This window comes from Pristiophorus japonicus, chromosome 9 (genome assembly GCF_044704955.1).
Source record: "Pristiophorus japonicus isolate sPriJap1 chromosome 9, sPriJap1.hap1, whole genome shotgun sequence".
Lineage (NCBI taxonomy): Eukaryota > Metazoa > Chordata > Chondrichthyes > Pristiophoridae > Pristiophorus > Pristiophorus japonicus.
The window spans coordinates 118,422,762-118,437,619 of NC_091985.1; the positions used below are offsets into that span (position 1 = coordinate 118,422,762).

General features: G+C 42.4%; 1 protein-coding gene across 2 annotated transcripts in view; it reads right to left on the minus strand.

Annotated features, from left to right (window-relative positions):
• Window positions 1-14,858, minus strand: part of LOC139273193 (E3 ubiquitin-protein ligase pellino homolog 1) — a 46,873-nt gene that overhangs the window by 18,231 nt on the left and 13,784 nt on the right. For both annotated transcript variants that reach the window (XM_070889768.1, XM_070889766.1), the window contains exon 2: window positions 688-852. In XM_070889768.1, coding sequence (XP_070745869.1) covers window positions 688-764 — 77 coding nt within the window. In that variant the 5' untranslated portion in view covers window positions 765-852. The remainder of the gene's footprint in view (window positions 1-687; window positions 853-14,858) is intronic.

Sequence of the window (14,858 nt, forward strand, 5' to 3'; positions counted from 1 at the left end):
CTTTCAAAATAAATGAAATTAAAATAAAATAACTTAAAGTAAAAAGGAAAACCTCTACCAACGGTCTTCATTGTGATAATTTCAAATGGTACTTTTTTTGGAGTATTCATAAAGGTAACTAGCTTGAGCTTAGATTTTTTTTTTTAATCCTCCACTTCTCTTTAGATTTGATGATCAGAAAATATGCAGAATAAGGCAGCAATTTATTGTAGGTGAAGGGATCCTGAATGGACATGTCAAATTTCTGAACTGGGAAACCATCCCAGATTCAAAAAAAGCAGTAATAGGAAAAAATCAAAGCGACAAACATGTTGAGCTTTTCCAGAAGAAAAAAAAGAGATCAGCTAAAACAACAACAATCTGCATTTCTATAGCATTATAACGTAGAAAAATGCCTCATGCTTTACAGAGGTGTAATTTTCAAAATGGATGTCAGGCTAAAGGAGGAGATACTAGCAAGGGTGATGAAAAGCTTGGACCAAAGAGGTGGATTATAAGCATGGTCTTAAAAGAAGAGGGTTTAGGCGGTTGTTCTATTTCCATCTAAATAACAAATGGTTTAAAATGCAGAGCAAAAGGTTATGGTTCAATATTTTGGGGAAGAAACTCTAACCGGTAGTTTCCTTTACCATCCCACCAACCTCCCTCCCTGCCACCCCCACCCTCAAATACATATACAATGCTTACCCTAACACAATGATTTCTCCATATTTAATGGGTGCTTTGGTGGATGAGGAAAGATTTTCTTGATCAGGAGAAAACATGAGCTGGGCTAGGTGGTTTAGTACTTTGTACTTTTCTTCAGAGTCTGGAATCTTTACACAGCTTTTTCATTATTTGTTTTCAAAGTTTCTGTAAAAAATATACACAATACAGCACAGTTTACTACAATTCAGACCATGAGTCACTAGTATAAGCACAAAGGACACCTCAAAACCCAGGACAAATTTAGAAGGAAATTCAATTGGAGGAAAGTTTCATGTAGCAGTTGAGAAGGTCCACCAATTAAATTAACTTGGAATACAAATTTCTTATTTTACACATTATATGAAACCCATTTTTAAATGAAAGTCAACTAAAAGATGTAGAGCTGGATTCACTTACCAGAAGGGAGTTTTCCAGGTACAATTATTATATCAAAATGCCTAAGCGGCCTATTAAAAATTCACCTTGCCTACATATACTTCATTTACATTTATTTTGCCAAATTTTACAAAAACAATGAAATGTAGGTATCAAGTACAGGTGCCTTATAGTACATAGTTTAAAATGCAAAGAATAATCTAGTGGCATAAAGTATTGCATTTCTACAAATGCACTATAGCACATATTCATTTGACTGTTAGTTAAGAAAACATTTATGGTACCATCTCAGTCCTTAATTTGAGTTTATGTGTTCTCAACATATTTCCAGTGCAACTTCAAAATACAAAAAATTCTAGTATGTAATATAAAGCTATTAAATATGTTTCCCAGGGAACACTGCCAAGTAACTGTGCTCTCTGGTCAAGTATGTAGCTAGCAAGATCTTTAAAACATTCAAAATGGACATCCATACCCATCGCTAAAAGATTTTTAAAAAGCATTCTTTCCTTCTTCCTGCTCACAGCTTATATAAAAATTATAAAGTTTTAAAACCAATACAAAATTCAAAAGACAGCTTCATACTTGGCTCCACAGAAATTACTATAATATTTTCTATCAACCTAGTTTCACTAAAACCTTTTTACTAATCCAGAAGTTGCCACTAGTCTAAATTTATAACACATGTACACAGTCTAGGAACTGTGGAAATATTTTTCATATTTCCACATTAACAATGCCATAATTTTTCAGCTTCAGAGACTGAACTATTTTCCTTCTAGTCCCAGGGGACCATCAATTGCCTCGAGGCCCTGGGAGCTTTAACAGACAACACTGCCATTGCCTCAAGTGCAGAGTAAACATCGATTTTTAGCTTGCAGTCTAGAAAAATACATTTAAATGTATTACTTGCAACTGTACAGAAATAAACCCCTCACTTACCACAGTACAAGGCTTATATGCAACAGCAACTTTGCCAGTAGGCACATTGGGTTCAAGTTTCGGACCCCTGCTAGAACGACGCACATCAGAGAGACCCGCCTAATTTGTAGAACTGAAAAAGCGGCAAATACTTACCTCGCGATTCTCTGATATCTGTAGGTCCGTTTCCAGCTCAGCGCGGCACAGCAAGAGCTGCTGGGGGCGGAGCTACAGCCCTACACCAAAAACAGTGCCGGCAGCTGCGTGCGTGCAGAGTGGAGGCTGCGCGCATGCGCAGTAGCTCCTGGCCCTCCCAGCGCGTTCTGTCTCCGGGCGACGACCCTATCCCTGGCCGAAGGGTTGTCATTCCTATCCCGGGCCGAGTGGCCTGACAGTACTTACCTCTTCTGCGGTGGCCCGCCCGGCATCTCACTGGGGGCGGGCCCCGCCCAAAGTGGCGTCCTCGTCGGCGGCGGGGCCCACCCAAAGTCCTGGTCGGCGGTTCGTTATCTGCTGGGGGCAGACCCCGCCCGAAGTCCTCGTCAGCAACGGGGCCCACCCGACCGGCATCTCCTGGGGGGGGCCCCGTCCCAGCACGCTGTTGGAGGGCTCCCGGTGCCGCAGTAAGTGAGTAGAAACTTTACATTTTTTATTTATTGATTGATTATTTTTTACATTTTTTGATTTATTGGTTGATTTATTGGTCTATTTATCATTTATTATTGATGGCTCTTTATTTGTAAAAGTGAAGTGTTTAATGTTTGTAAACTTCCCTCCCCCCTCCCTCCAGCTCTCGTTCCCTACGCCTAATTTATAAAGTGTAGGAAAGGTTTTTCTCAGCGTACAAAAATCTACACTTACTCCATTCTAAGTTAGTTCGGAGTAAGTTTTCGCTGCCTAAACTTGCAAAACAGGCGTAAGTGGCTGGTAACGCCCCCTTTTGAAAAAAAACTTCTCAAATGAAACTATTCTAACTCACTAGAATTGGAGCAAACTAAATGCCGAGAATTGCAATTTCTAAGATACTCCATTCTAAACTAGTTGCTCCAAAAAAATAGGAGCAACTCGAGTCCATTATTGGCACCAAAAAGCTGCAGATTTAACACACAAAGGCAGTAACACGATTACACAATACATTACCCTGTATTGTAATACAGGGTACTCTTAATTTGGTCACCTCAAATTGCTTTCACACTCCAGCACAACACAAAATGGTCTCCCTACACCCACATTTGGAACCGGAGTCTATAAATTATAGTGCTGGGTATTCTCAGTTTCATTCTATACATACACATAAAAAATAAAACAATTTACATGCCAGTGAAATCCAGACCACCATTTGGCACACGTACCTACACCAGCTCTCAAAGAGCTACCCACTGAGTCCGAGTATCCTTCTAAATTTTTCCAATACCCATTAAATTCTTTTCCGAACATTTATCCACTTCTCTTTTAAAAGCTTTTATGGATTCTGCTTCCACCACTATTACTGGTAGGACATTCCATGTCATAACCACCTGCATAACCTCTCCCTTAATTCTTTTGCTCCAAGTTTCAGTTTGACTCAAGTGACATATATGGAAGTTTAAATATAAACCTGATAAAAGTAAACTTACCATTAATGCTACTCCTTCGATGACAGAACTATAAGCAGGTAAATAAAAATTAAATCTTCACCACCTTTTTCATCAATGTTCTTCGTGGCCCAAAATCTTCCAAGATGTTCCAGAAGTCCAGGGAAGCCTTGTAAATCCGCCAGGCAGGCAAAATCACCAGAATAATTGGACTCTTCAACCCAAAAACAGCAATGGCAGCCGACTCCAGCTGCTGCTATCCCCGGTCAATGGTCCTCCACCCACGCAGCCCATTGTTTTTAAAAAAATGTTTTCTTCTATGCATGTGCGTTGCGCACGTGCAATGAGTCGTTTTTTTTTGAGCGCAGACGCTGTGCGTTTCAGGCGCACACTCTAAGCCCCGTGAGATCGACTTTGGTAGCACTGGTGCGACAAGATGTGTACCTTTGCAGAAAACTTGGGATTTCTTTTTCAGCGCAGAGGGTCCACAAAGAAACATGCGTTCAGGTCAATGTACGCCATAATTTTTAACTTCGGGAAAATTATTCCTGCCTCTTAGAAACAGAAATTTAAGCGCAGGAGGCGGCCATTCGGCCCATCGTGTCCACGCCGCACGGCCCTTGGTCAGCAGCCCTGAGGGTTACATATAAACCTATGAACAATGACGAAAAGGCAAAGAGCACCCAGCCCAACCAGTCCGCCTCACACAACTACAACACCCCTTATACTGAAACATTCTATACTCCACCCCAACCGGAGCCATGTGATCTCCTGGGAGAGGCAAAAAAGATAAAAACCCAGGCCAATTTGGGGAGAAAAGAAAATCTGGGAAAATTCCTCTCCGACCCATCCAGGCGATCGAAACTAGTCCAGCAGATCACCCTGGCCGTATTTCGATTCCCTGCAGTACTTACCATTATATCTGTGCCGTCCAACAAAATGTCATCCAATCCAATCCCAATTACTACCTGCAGGTTACGGCACTTTAAGTGCCCATCCAACCATCTCTTGAAAGTGGTGAGTTCCAGATCCTCACAACCCTCTGTGTAAAGAAGCCCCCCCTCAAATCCCCTCTAGACCTTCCACCAACAACCTTAAAACTATGCCCCCTCGTAATAGACCCCTCCACCAATGGAAATAGACCCTTACTATCCACTATGTCCAGGCCCCTCAATATTTTGTGCACCGCAATGAGGTCTCCTCTCAACCTCCTCTGTTCCAATGAGAACAAACCCAGCCTATCCAATCTGTCCTCATAACTAAGATTCTCCATTCCAGGCAGCATCCTAGTAAATCTCCTCTGCATCCTCTCTAGTGCAATCACGTCCTTCCTATAATACGGTGACCAGAACTGCACGCAGTACTCCATCTGTGGCCCAACCAAAGTATTATACAATTTAAGCATGACCTCCCTGCTCTTATATTCTATGCCTTCTTATTCACCTGGCCTGCTACTTTCAGGGATCTGTGGACAAGCACTCCAAGGTCGCTTTGTTCATCTACACTATTAAATGACCTACCACTTAATGTGTATACCCTTTCCTTATTAGACCTCCCAAAGTGCATCACCTCACACTTCTCTGAATTAAATTCCATTTGCCACTGCTCTGTCCACCTGACCAGTAGATTGATATCCTCCTGCAGCCCATGATTTTCCTCTTCCTTATCAACCACACAGCCAATTTTAGTGTTGTCTGCAAACTTCTTAATCATACTCCCTATATTCAAATCTAAATCGCTGATATACACCACAAAAAGCAAGGGACCCAGTACTGAGCCCTGCGGAACCCCACTGGATTCATCGTTCCAGTTACAAAAACATCCAGCAACCATTACCCTTTGCTTCCTTCCTCCAAGTCAATTTTGGATCCAACTAGCCACTTTGTCCTGGATCCCATGTGCTTTAACCTTCATGACCAGTCTACCATGTGGTACCTTATCAAAAGGTCCATATACACTACATCGTACGCACTACCCTTATCGACCCTGTTGGTTACCTCCTCAAAAGATTCGATCAGGTTAGTCAAACACGATCTTTTCTTAACAAATCCGTGCTGACTATCCTTCATTAATCCTTGCCTTTCCAAATGTAGATTTATCTTGTCTTTCAGAATTTTTTCCAATAATTTTGCCACCACTGAGGTTAGGCTGACAGGCCTGTAATTACTCGGCCTATCCCTTTCTCCCTTCTTAAACAAGTGTACTACATTAGCAATCCTCCAATCCTCCGGCACCATGCCCAGATCCAAAGAGGACCGGAAAATGATGGTCAAGGCCTCTGCTATTTCCTCTTCTACTTCGCTCAACAGCATGGGATGCATTTCATCCGGGCTTGGGGACTTACCTACTTTCAAAGCTGCTAAACCCCTTAATACTTCCTCTCTCACTATATTTATCCAGAATATCACACTCCTCCTCTATAGCAGTATCTGCATTGCCCCTTTCCTTTGTGAAAACAGATGCAAGGTATTCGTTAAGAACCTTACCAACATCTTCTGTCCCCACACAAAGATTATCCTCATGGTCTCTAATAGGCCCTACCCTTTCTTTAGTTACCCTCTTACTCTTAATATATTTATAGAACATCTTAGGGTTTTCCTTAAATGGATAGATGGGTTCAAGCCACACGACAAGCAGGGTTTGAGCACATCATCTAGGTTAACACTTCAGTGCAAGTGCTACATATTTGGAGGCAGCATCTTTCAGTTGAAACTTTATAATCGAGGTGGATTTAAAAGATCTCACAGCATTATTTGAAGAAAAACAGTGTCCTGACCAGCATTTATTTCAAAATCACTGCCACTACCAAATTATCTGGTCTTTCACCTTATGTTATTTCTAAAGACTTTGCCACATGCAAATTGCTTGCTGTGCATGCCTATGTAGCAAAATAATTCATTGGTTGTGAAATGCTTTGTGATGTCTTGAAGACTCAAAAAAGAGGCTATATAAATGCTAGTTCTTCTTTTTTGTTAATTTTAAATGTGTACCTTCTAGTTATTAACATAGCAACCACTGTGGATGCACACAGTCAGGGTCAGGTGCCTTTTTCACAAAGTTTCACCAATTTTCCCCTTATCTATATAGTTATCCTTTCTAACGACTCTTTCTCCTCTTGTACCCCTTCAGTTTAGGGATTAATCCTCTACACTCTGAAAAGCAAGGCAAAATATTAATTTAGCATCTCTAATTGGCCCTACCCTTTAACTTTATGTTTTTATAAAAATCCTTTACTCTTTCCTGTTACATTACTTGCCAGTCTTCATATGCCTCGGCCTCTAGTCTTTTTTGCTTTTCTTCTGTATTCCCTTTGATAGTCTTTTGTATTATTAGCCCGAGATTTGTCATATGCCTTCTGGAATCATTTTAATTTCTCTGCTCATCCAATGAACTACAGGTACAACGCCTCAAATCCAGCAACCTCGGGACCGGGATCGTGACAATTTTCGGATAAGAAAATCAAAAGCGGACATACGCTACCGAGACAGACAAAATACTAATGGGGGCGTGGGTCAGGTTGGGTTGGGCCGGGTCGAGGGTCATTCGACAAGGCTCGGACCGATTGCACGCCATTTAAAACATAGCGGCAAAGCCAATAACTAGTCCAGCCTGCTGGCTTTTGGACAATAATTCTGGATTTTATTTTATTGGATTTGAGACATTGAACCTGTACAATTTTTGCTGCACCATCTTTACATCTTGTGGGAATTTGTCTAGTCTGCACCCAAATAATCTCGCATTTGAAAGTTTCCCGTTGTTGTTGCACGGTCATATCTACCAATTTTTCTTCAATTTATCTCAGCTAGCTCCCTTTTTCTCTCATCAGAATCGGAGACCTCCCTCTCCAGTGCTCCCAGCCTACCTCTCCCAGTGATTCCAATACCACACCATACTACTTGGGTATTCAGTATTTGGCATTGTTATTTATAAATTTTAATAGGATAATTTTAATACATTAAAAGACCTGAGCTTTGCATTTGAGTTTCACATTCACTAACCTGGAGATGAGTGTAAAAATGTACAGTTCCATTAGATTTCCCATCAGTCCCTTGTATCATCAAATACACCAAGTTTTAGACAGCTCCAATTAGAAAGGCTATCCCTCATTTTCCAATCCATCATACCAGGTGGCACAATAGCAAATTAAGAAGCTTCTAAATGGATAACAGTTCCTGTGATTCTCATCCAGGAAGATTATTTTCAGCATAATGACCAGCAGGTAAACAAAATAAATGCCAGTGAATCTCTGGGTCGGAAATGAAGCTTTTCAGCAAATCAAATTCTCAAGACTCCAGCCAAGGATACTTAAAAAGTCAAATTAAAGGAGTGAGGAGTGGACTCAAGAAACCACAAAGAGGAAAGCAAAACTGAAGTTTTTCATCAGAGTTTAATTATTGCAAGAGCTCCAACAGCCCTTGTTAAAATATCAAGAGTCACAGTTTGAGATCAAGCCTCAAATTAGAAACTATTAGAGTCCCGATGACTGTATGAAGTTTGAACTTTTGCTTTAGTGGCTTAAAATGTCTCAATAGCATCAAACCAGATTATTGTAAAACTACCTCAAATCCTTAAGTCCAATAACAGCTGTAAAGGGAGAGTTTGTTGCAATTGCCCCACACTTTTAAAATAAATATACAGTAATTGTGCACTCCTTCGATGTGTGCCTTTCACTTGGTTTCGGGCTGGGATTGTACACAAAACTCACCATAAAAGAGAGTAATGACAAGGCACTAGAAATGTACAAATAGCAACAACAACTTGTATTTATATGGCCCCTAAAACGTAGTGAAACATCCCATGGCGCATCACAGGAGTATTATGAGATTAAAAAATTTACACCGAGCCACACAAGAAGAAATTAGGTCAAAAGCTTGGTCAAAGAGGTAGGTTTTAAGGAGCGTCTTAAAGGAGGAAAGAGATAGAGAGGCGGAGAGGAAAGGCAGGGAGTTCCAGAGCTTAGGGTCTAGGCAACGGAAGGCACGGCCACCAATGGTTGAGTGTTTATAATCAGAGATGCCCAAGAGGGCAGAATTAGAGGAGCGCAGACATCTCCGGGGGGGGGGTTGTGGGGCTGGACGAGATTACAGTGCTAGGGAGGGGCTAGGCCATAGAGGAATTTTGAAATCAAGGTGTTGCTTAACTGGGAGCCAATGTAGGTCAGCGAGCAGGCAAGTAAAAATGCACTGTTAAAAAAAGTTTTTTTTTAAAAAGTCCATCAAGGGGCAACAACTGTGAGGGGAATTAATAAAATTAGCCAAGTGTGATTATAAAGCAGAAATTCAATCAACCCATCTAGATGACTTCAAATGGAGACTGAAGCAAGCGGTTCATGACCATCAAACCAATGACGACACTACAATCTCCAAAGACACACAAATGGAGGGTGTGGGGGGCGGTGGGGGAAAAGAGTAACGTACATGGAGGACTAGTTTAGTGCTGGAAAAATTATATGGATAGTATATATATTACACGAAAACAAACATAAAAAACCAAGGCAAAAAGGTTATTGGATAGGACAAATATGCCATGCATGCCAGGAGCAGGATCCACAAGAAACTGAGCAAGATACATAGCAGGTTTGAGGTCCTAGGGATGACTGGTTTAAATTATATTGTTTCATCATCATCGGCAGTCCCTCGGAATCAAGGAAGACTTGCTTCCACTCCTGAAGTGAGTTCTTAGGTGACTGACCAGTCCATTACAGGAACTACAGTCTCTGTCACAGGTGGGGCAGACAGTGGTTGAAGGAAAGGGGGGGTGGGTAGTCTGGTTTTCCGCACGTTCCTTCCGCTGTCTGCGTTTGGCTTCTGCACGCTCTCGGCGACGAGACACGAGGTGCTCTGCGCCCTCCCGGATGCTCTTCCTCCACTTAGGGTGGTCTTGGGCCAGGGATTCTCAGGTGAGAGTGGGGATATTGTTTATACGTTTGATGGCTGAGAGTTACAATGACCCACAATTATGAGTCCGGATGCTAAAGTGACAGTGCAGGATGACTGAAGCATAAGCCAGCATCCATTAAAGTAATGCAGGACATGAATTATGTGGAGACTCCTTCTTTAAAATGGAGTGAACCATATTTCCAGTAAAGATACGTTTTTCCCAACCACCTGTCAAAATGGAAAAGCTAAATGACTATTTGCTCACAATAAAAGGATGAAGAGACCTATAAATAGCAAAAAACACTCAGCTTATGTGAGGGCACAAAAATATGGGACGATACAAGTGCCTGCCATATCATTGGAAAACTGCTTGTATTTAAATAATTCTGTGCTTTAAAACATTAGATCTCAAGGGGAGTTTTACTATTGTGAATTGAGGTTTGATTATGTAGAGCCAATGCAAACTTTTAATATGTATTTCAAGTACATTGATAGGTGAAGGCAGCTCCTGTTGGATATCTTAAAAATACTAGATAACCATCTAGACAAATCCAAACCCATTCATAGCAGCTTAACAAACATTCATTTGGTAATTAGAGAACTGAAAGGATAAATGTAAAATATTTGGCAGAGGATAAACGTGCTCAGTGACTCTCAATTATGAAACACAGGATGCAGATTTAGAAATGAACACATTTCCTCATATCCCACTGTATGGAGAAGGCAACACCAGACACAAAGATAAAAAGACAAACCATGTCCTGAAGTATGTCCCCATTTGGCTTTGTCTGGAGACTATGGCCCCATTTATTTATTCCTGTATACAAAAGCCAAATATCAAACTATTCACCAAAACAAACAGATGTGAGTTTTAAGTTATTATGCAGGTTCAGCTCCTGAGTGTGGAATGGGTATGCTCTTATACCATATGCCTAAACTAAAAATGGAAATCTTGAGGCCTCAGTTTGTAAAGACACATGTAACTATACAAACCAGAAGATTGGAGGGTTTGAATTGCAGTCAATGCTGAATTAACTGATCTCAGTCCAGATTGCAGCAGGAGCACCGCTATTGACCTCAGCATTCCTCCGTGATGGGGAGGGGAGCAGGGGAAGAAAGGAGAAAACGATTCCTGCTCCAAACTTGCTGGAAATGTAGACATTGCCAACACTTTGGCCCCAAGTTTCCACATGATTTGCTCCTGATTTTTAGGAGCAACTGGTGGAGAACGGAGTATCTTAGAAATCGGAATTCTCCACATTTAAGTTTTCTGCAGTTCTAGTCAGGTAGAACAGTTTTACTTTTGAACAGAATTTTTTTTTCAAAAGGGGGTGTGTCCGGCCACTGACGCCTGATTTGAAAGTTTCTACAGTGAAAACATACTCCAAACTAACTTAGAATGGAGCAAGTGAAGATTTTTGTAGGGTTGAAAAAACCTTGTCTACACATTAAAAAATCAGGCGCAGGTTACAAATTAGGCGTTGGGAACGAGGTGGGGGGGAGGGAAGTCATTAAATTCTACAATAAATCCTTAGTTATACAAATATTATACAAATAAATCCAACCTGAATAAAAATTTATCAGCAAAGAAAAGATTAAATAAACCATCTTCCTACCTGTGTGAAAGTGCTTCAGGCAGGCCTTTCAGGCAGCGGTTTGCCGTCGGGACCGACCGACAGCAGGGGGAGAAAGCTGGAAGAAGCCTCAGTGCTTGAGGCAGCCGTTTGCCGTCGGGACCGACCGACAGCAGGGGGAGAAAGCTGGAAGAAGCCTCAGTGCTTGAGGCAGCCATTTGCAGTCGGGACCGACGGACGGCAGGGGGAGAAAGCTGCAAGAAGCCTCAGTGCTGATCATGGAAGGGCAATGTGGTTTTATTAAAACATTTTAAAAATTGAACAGCTACAAAGAATTTGAATAGTCTCAAAAAGTGCATGTGTCCCGTTTATCACAGTCTATCTTTAATTACAGAATGCACTCCCTCACACACAGAAATATCAAGAAAATTAAAATGCAAGCCTTTGCAAGGGTTCAATAAACAAATTTTCACTTTTTCTGCTGCACTTTTTAAAATGGCCGAGTGCCAATGTTTACTTCAGACTGCGCGTGCGCGAACGCTCCAACGCGCACGCGCAGGGTTGCCGGCACCAAAAAAACTCATTTAAATTGTACCCGCCCCCTCCTACTTACAAAATCGGCGCGAGTGGTAGGCTCCGCCCCCTGTGCGCCGCACCAAGCAGACATTGAGCTGCAAGGCGCTCGAGAATACCGTGTTTTTTTTCAGGCGCTGTTTTCGGCGCGAAAAACGGGCGCCCAGCTCGGAGGGGCGCCTGTTTTGCCGCGTGTGGAAACTTGGGGCCATAGTGTCTAGGCTTGCATGGAAAATGGCACTTGGATGAGGTAGTGGAGGGCAAATGTCAAAATAGTTCAGACACAAATCAATATTTTCTACGGGAGAGAGAAGAGAAGGAAAGGGGAGAATATTAGATATGTTTCCTCATTCATCAAGAGGCATAGGAAGGGTTTGCACATCATGCAGTTATTTCTGCATTGCAGACTTAATGGTGGTATTCACTGTTAATCTACATGCAACGTCCACTTTAAAGTTTAATTTAAATAACCAGCCTAGAATGTACATTTTAAGAAAACAAACACAACTTTGAATAATGTTAGAAACATAGAAAATAGGTGCAGGAGTAGGCCATTCGACCCTTTGAGCCTGCACTTCCATTCAATGAGTTCATGGCTGAACATGCAACTTCAGTACCCCATTCCTGCTTTCTCGCCATACCCCTTGATCCCCCTACTAGTAAGGACTACATCTAACTCCTTTTTGAATATATTTAGTGAATTGGCCTCAACAACTTCCTGTGGTAGAGAATTTCACAGGTTCACCACTCTCTGGGTGAAGAAGTTTCTCCTCATCTCAGTGCTAAATGGCTTACCCCTTATCCTTAGACTGTGACCCCTGGTTCTGGACTTCCAGAACATTGGGAACATTCTTCCTGCATCTAACCTGTCTAAATCCGTCAGAATTTTAAACGTTTCTATGAGATCCCCTCTCACTCTTCTGAACTCCAGTGAATACAAGCCCAGATGATCCAGTCTTTCTTGATAGGTCAGTCCCGCCATCCCGGGAATCAGTCTGGTGAACCTTCGCTGCACTCCCTCAACAGCAAGAATGTCCTTCCTCAAGTTAGGAGACCAAAACTGTACACAATACTCCAGATGTGGCCTCACCAAGGCCCTGTACAACTGTAGTAACACCTCCCTGCCCCTGTACTCAAATCCCCTCGCTATGAAGGCCAACATGCCATTTGCTTTCTTAACCGCCTGCTGTACCTGCATGCCAACCTTCAATGACTGATGTACCATGACAACCAGGTCCCCTTTTCCTAATCTGTCACCATTCAGATAATAGTCTGTCTCTCTGTTTTTACCACCAAAGTGGATAACCTCACATTTATCCATATTATACTTCATTTGCCATGCATTTGCCCACTCACCTAACCTATCCAATTCACTCTGCAGCCTCATTGCATCCTTCTCGCAGCTCACGCTGCCACCCAACTTAGTGTCATCCGCAAATTTGGAGATACTACATTTAATCCCCTCGTCTAAATCATTAATGTACAATGTAAACAGCTGCGGCCCTAGCACAGAACCTTGCCTGCCATTCTGAAAATTACCCATTTACTCCTACTCTTTGCTTCCTGTCTGCCAACCAGTTCTCAATCCACGTCAGCACACTACCCCCAATCCCATGTGCTTTAACATTGCACATTAATCTCTTGTCGAAGGCCTTCTGAAAGTCCAAATACACCACATCAACTGGTTCTCCCTTGTCCACTCTACTGGAAACATCCTCAAAAAATTCCAGAAGATTTGTCAAGCATGATTTCCCTTTCACAAATCCATGCTAACTTGGATCTATCATGTCACCTTTTCCAAATGCGCTGCTATGACATCCTTAACAATTGATTCCATCATTTTACCCACTACTGATGTCAGGCTGACCGGTCTATAATTCCCTGTTTTCTCTCTCCCTCCTTTTTTAAAAAAGTGGGGTTACATTGGCTACCCTCCACTCCATAGGAACTGATCCAGAGTCGATGGAATGTTGGAAAATGACTGTCAATGCATCCGCTATTTTCAAGGCCACCTTTTTAAGTACTCTGGGATGCAGTCCATCAGGCCCTGGGGATTTATCGGCCTTCAATCCCATCAATTTGCCCAACGCAATTTCCCGACTAATAAAGGATTTCCCTCAGTTCCTCCTTCTTACTAGACCCTCTGACCTCTTTTATATCCGGAAGGTTGTTTGTGTCCTCCTTAGTGAATACCGAACCAAAGTACTTGTTCAATTGGTCTGCCATTTCTTTGTTCCCCATTATGACTTCCCCTGATGCTGACTGCAGGTGACCGACGTTTGTCTTTACTAACCTTTTTCTCTTTACATATCTATAGAAGCTTTTGCAGTCCGTCTTAAGGTTCACTGCAAGCTTCCTCTCGTACGGTTTAAAGGGAAGTTTACAAACATTAAACACTTCAGTTTTACAAATAAAGAGCCATCATCAATAATAAATGATAAATACATCAATAAATCAATCAAAAAAAATAAAAATAATTTTTTTTTAAAAATCAATAAATAAATCATTTTCTACTTACCGACTGCAGCACCGGGAGTCCTCCAACAGCGTGCTGGGACGGCCCCCCCCCCCCCACAGTGTGTCTCTGTCAGTGTCTATCTCTCTCAGTGTTTCTGACAGCGAGAGGAGGAGGGGATAAGGATAAGGAGGAGGAGGAGGAGGAGGAGGAGGGAGGGGATAAGGAGGAGGAGGAGGAGGAGGGGATAAGGATAAGGATAAGGATAAGGATGAGGATGAGGATGAGGATGAGGATGAGGAGGAGGAGATAAGGATAAGGAGGAGGAGGAGGAGGAGGAGGAGGAGGAGGAGGAGGGGATAAGGATAAGGAGGAGGAGGAGATAAGGATAAGGAGGAGGAGGAGATAAGGATAAGGAGGAGGAGGAGGAGGATGAGGAGGGGATAAGGATGAGGAGGAGGAGGAGGGGATAAGGATAAGGAGGAGGAGGAGGGGATAAGGATAAGGAGGAGGAGGAGGGGATAAGGATAAGGAGGAGGAGGAGGGGATAAGGAGGAGGAGGAGGAGATAAGGAGGAGGAGGAGGAGGAGGAGGAGGAGGAGGGGAGGAGGAGGAGGAGGAGATAAGGATAAGGAGGAGGAGGAGGAGGAGGGGGGGGACTTCTCTTCTTCTCTTTTCCGTCTCACCTTCATCTTCGTCGTTGTCTTCTTTTCATCTTCTTCTTCTTCGTGCTTTTCACCTTCACCTTGATTCTTCTTCAGTCTTCTTCTTTTCACCGTTCACCTGTCATCTTCCACCT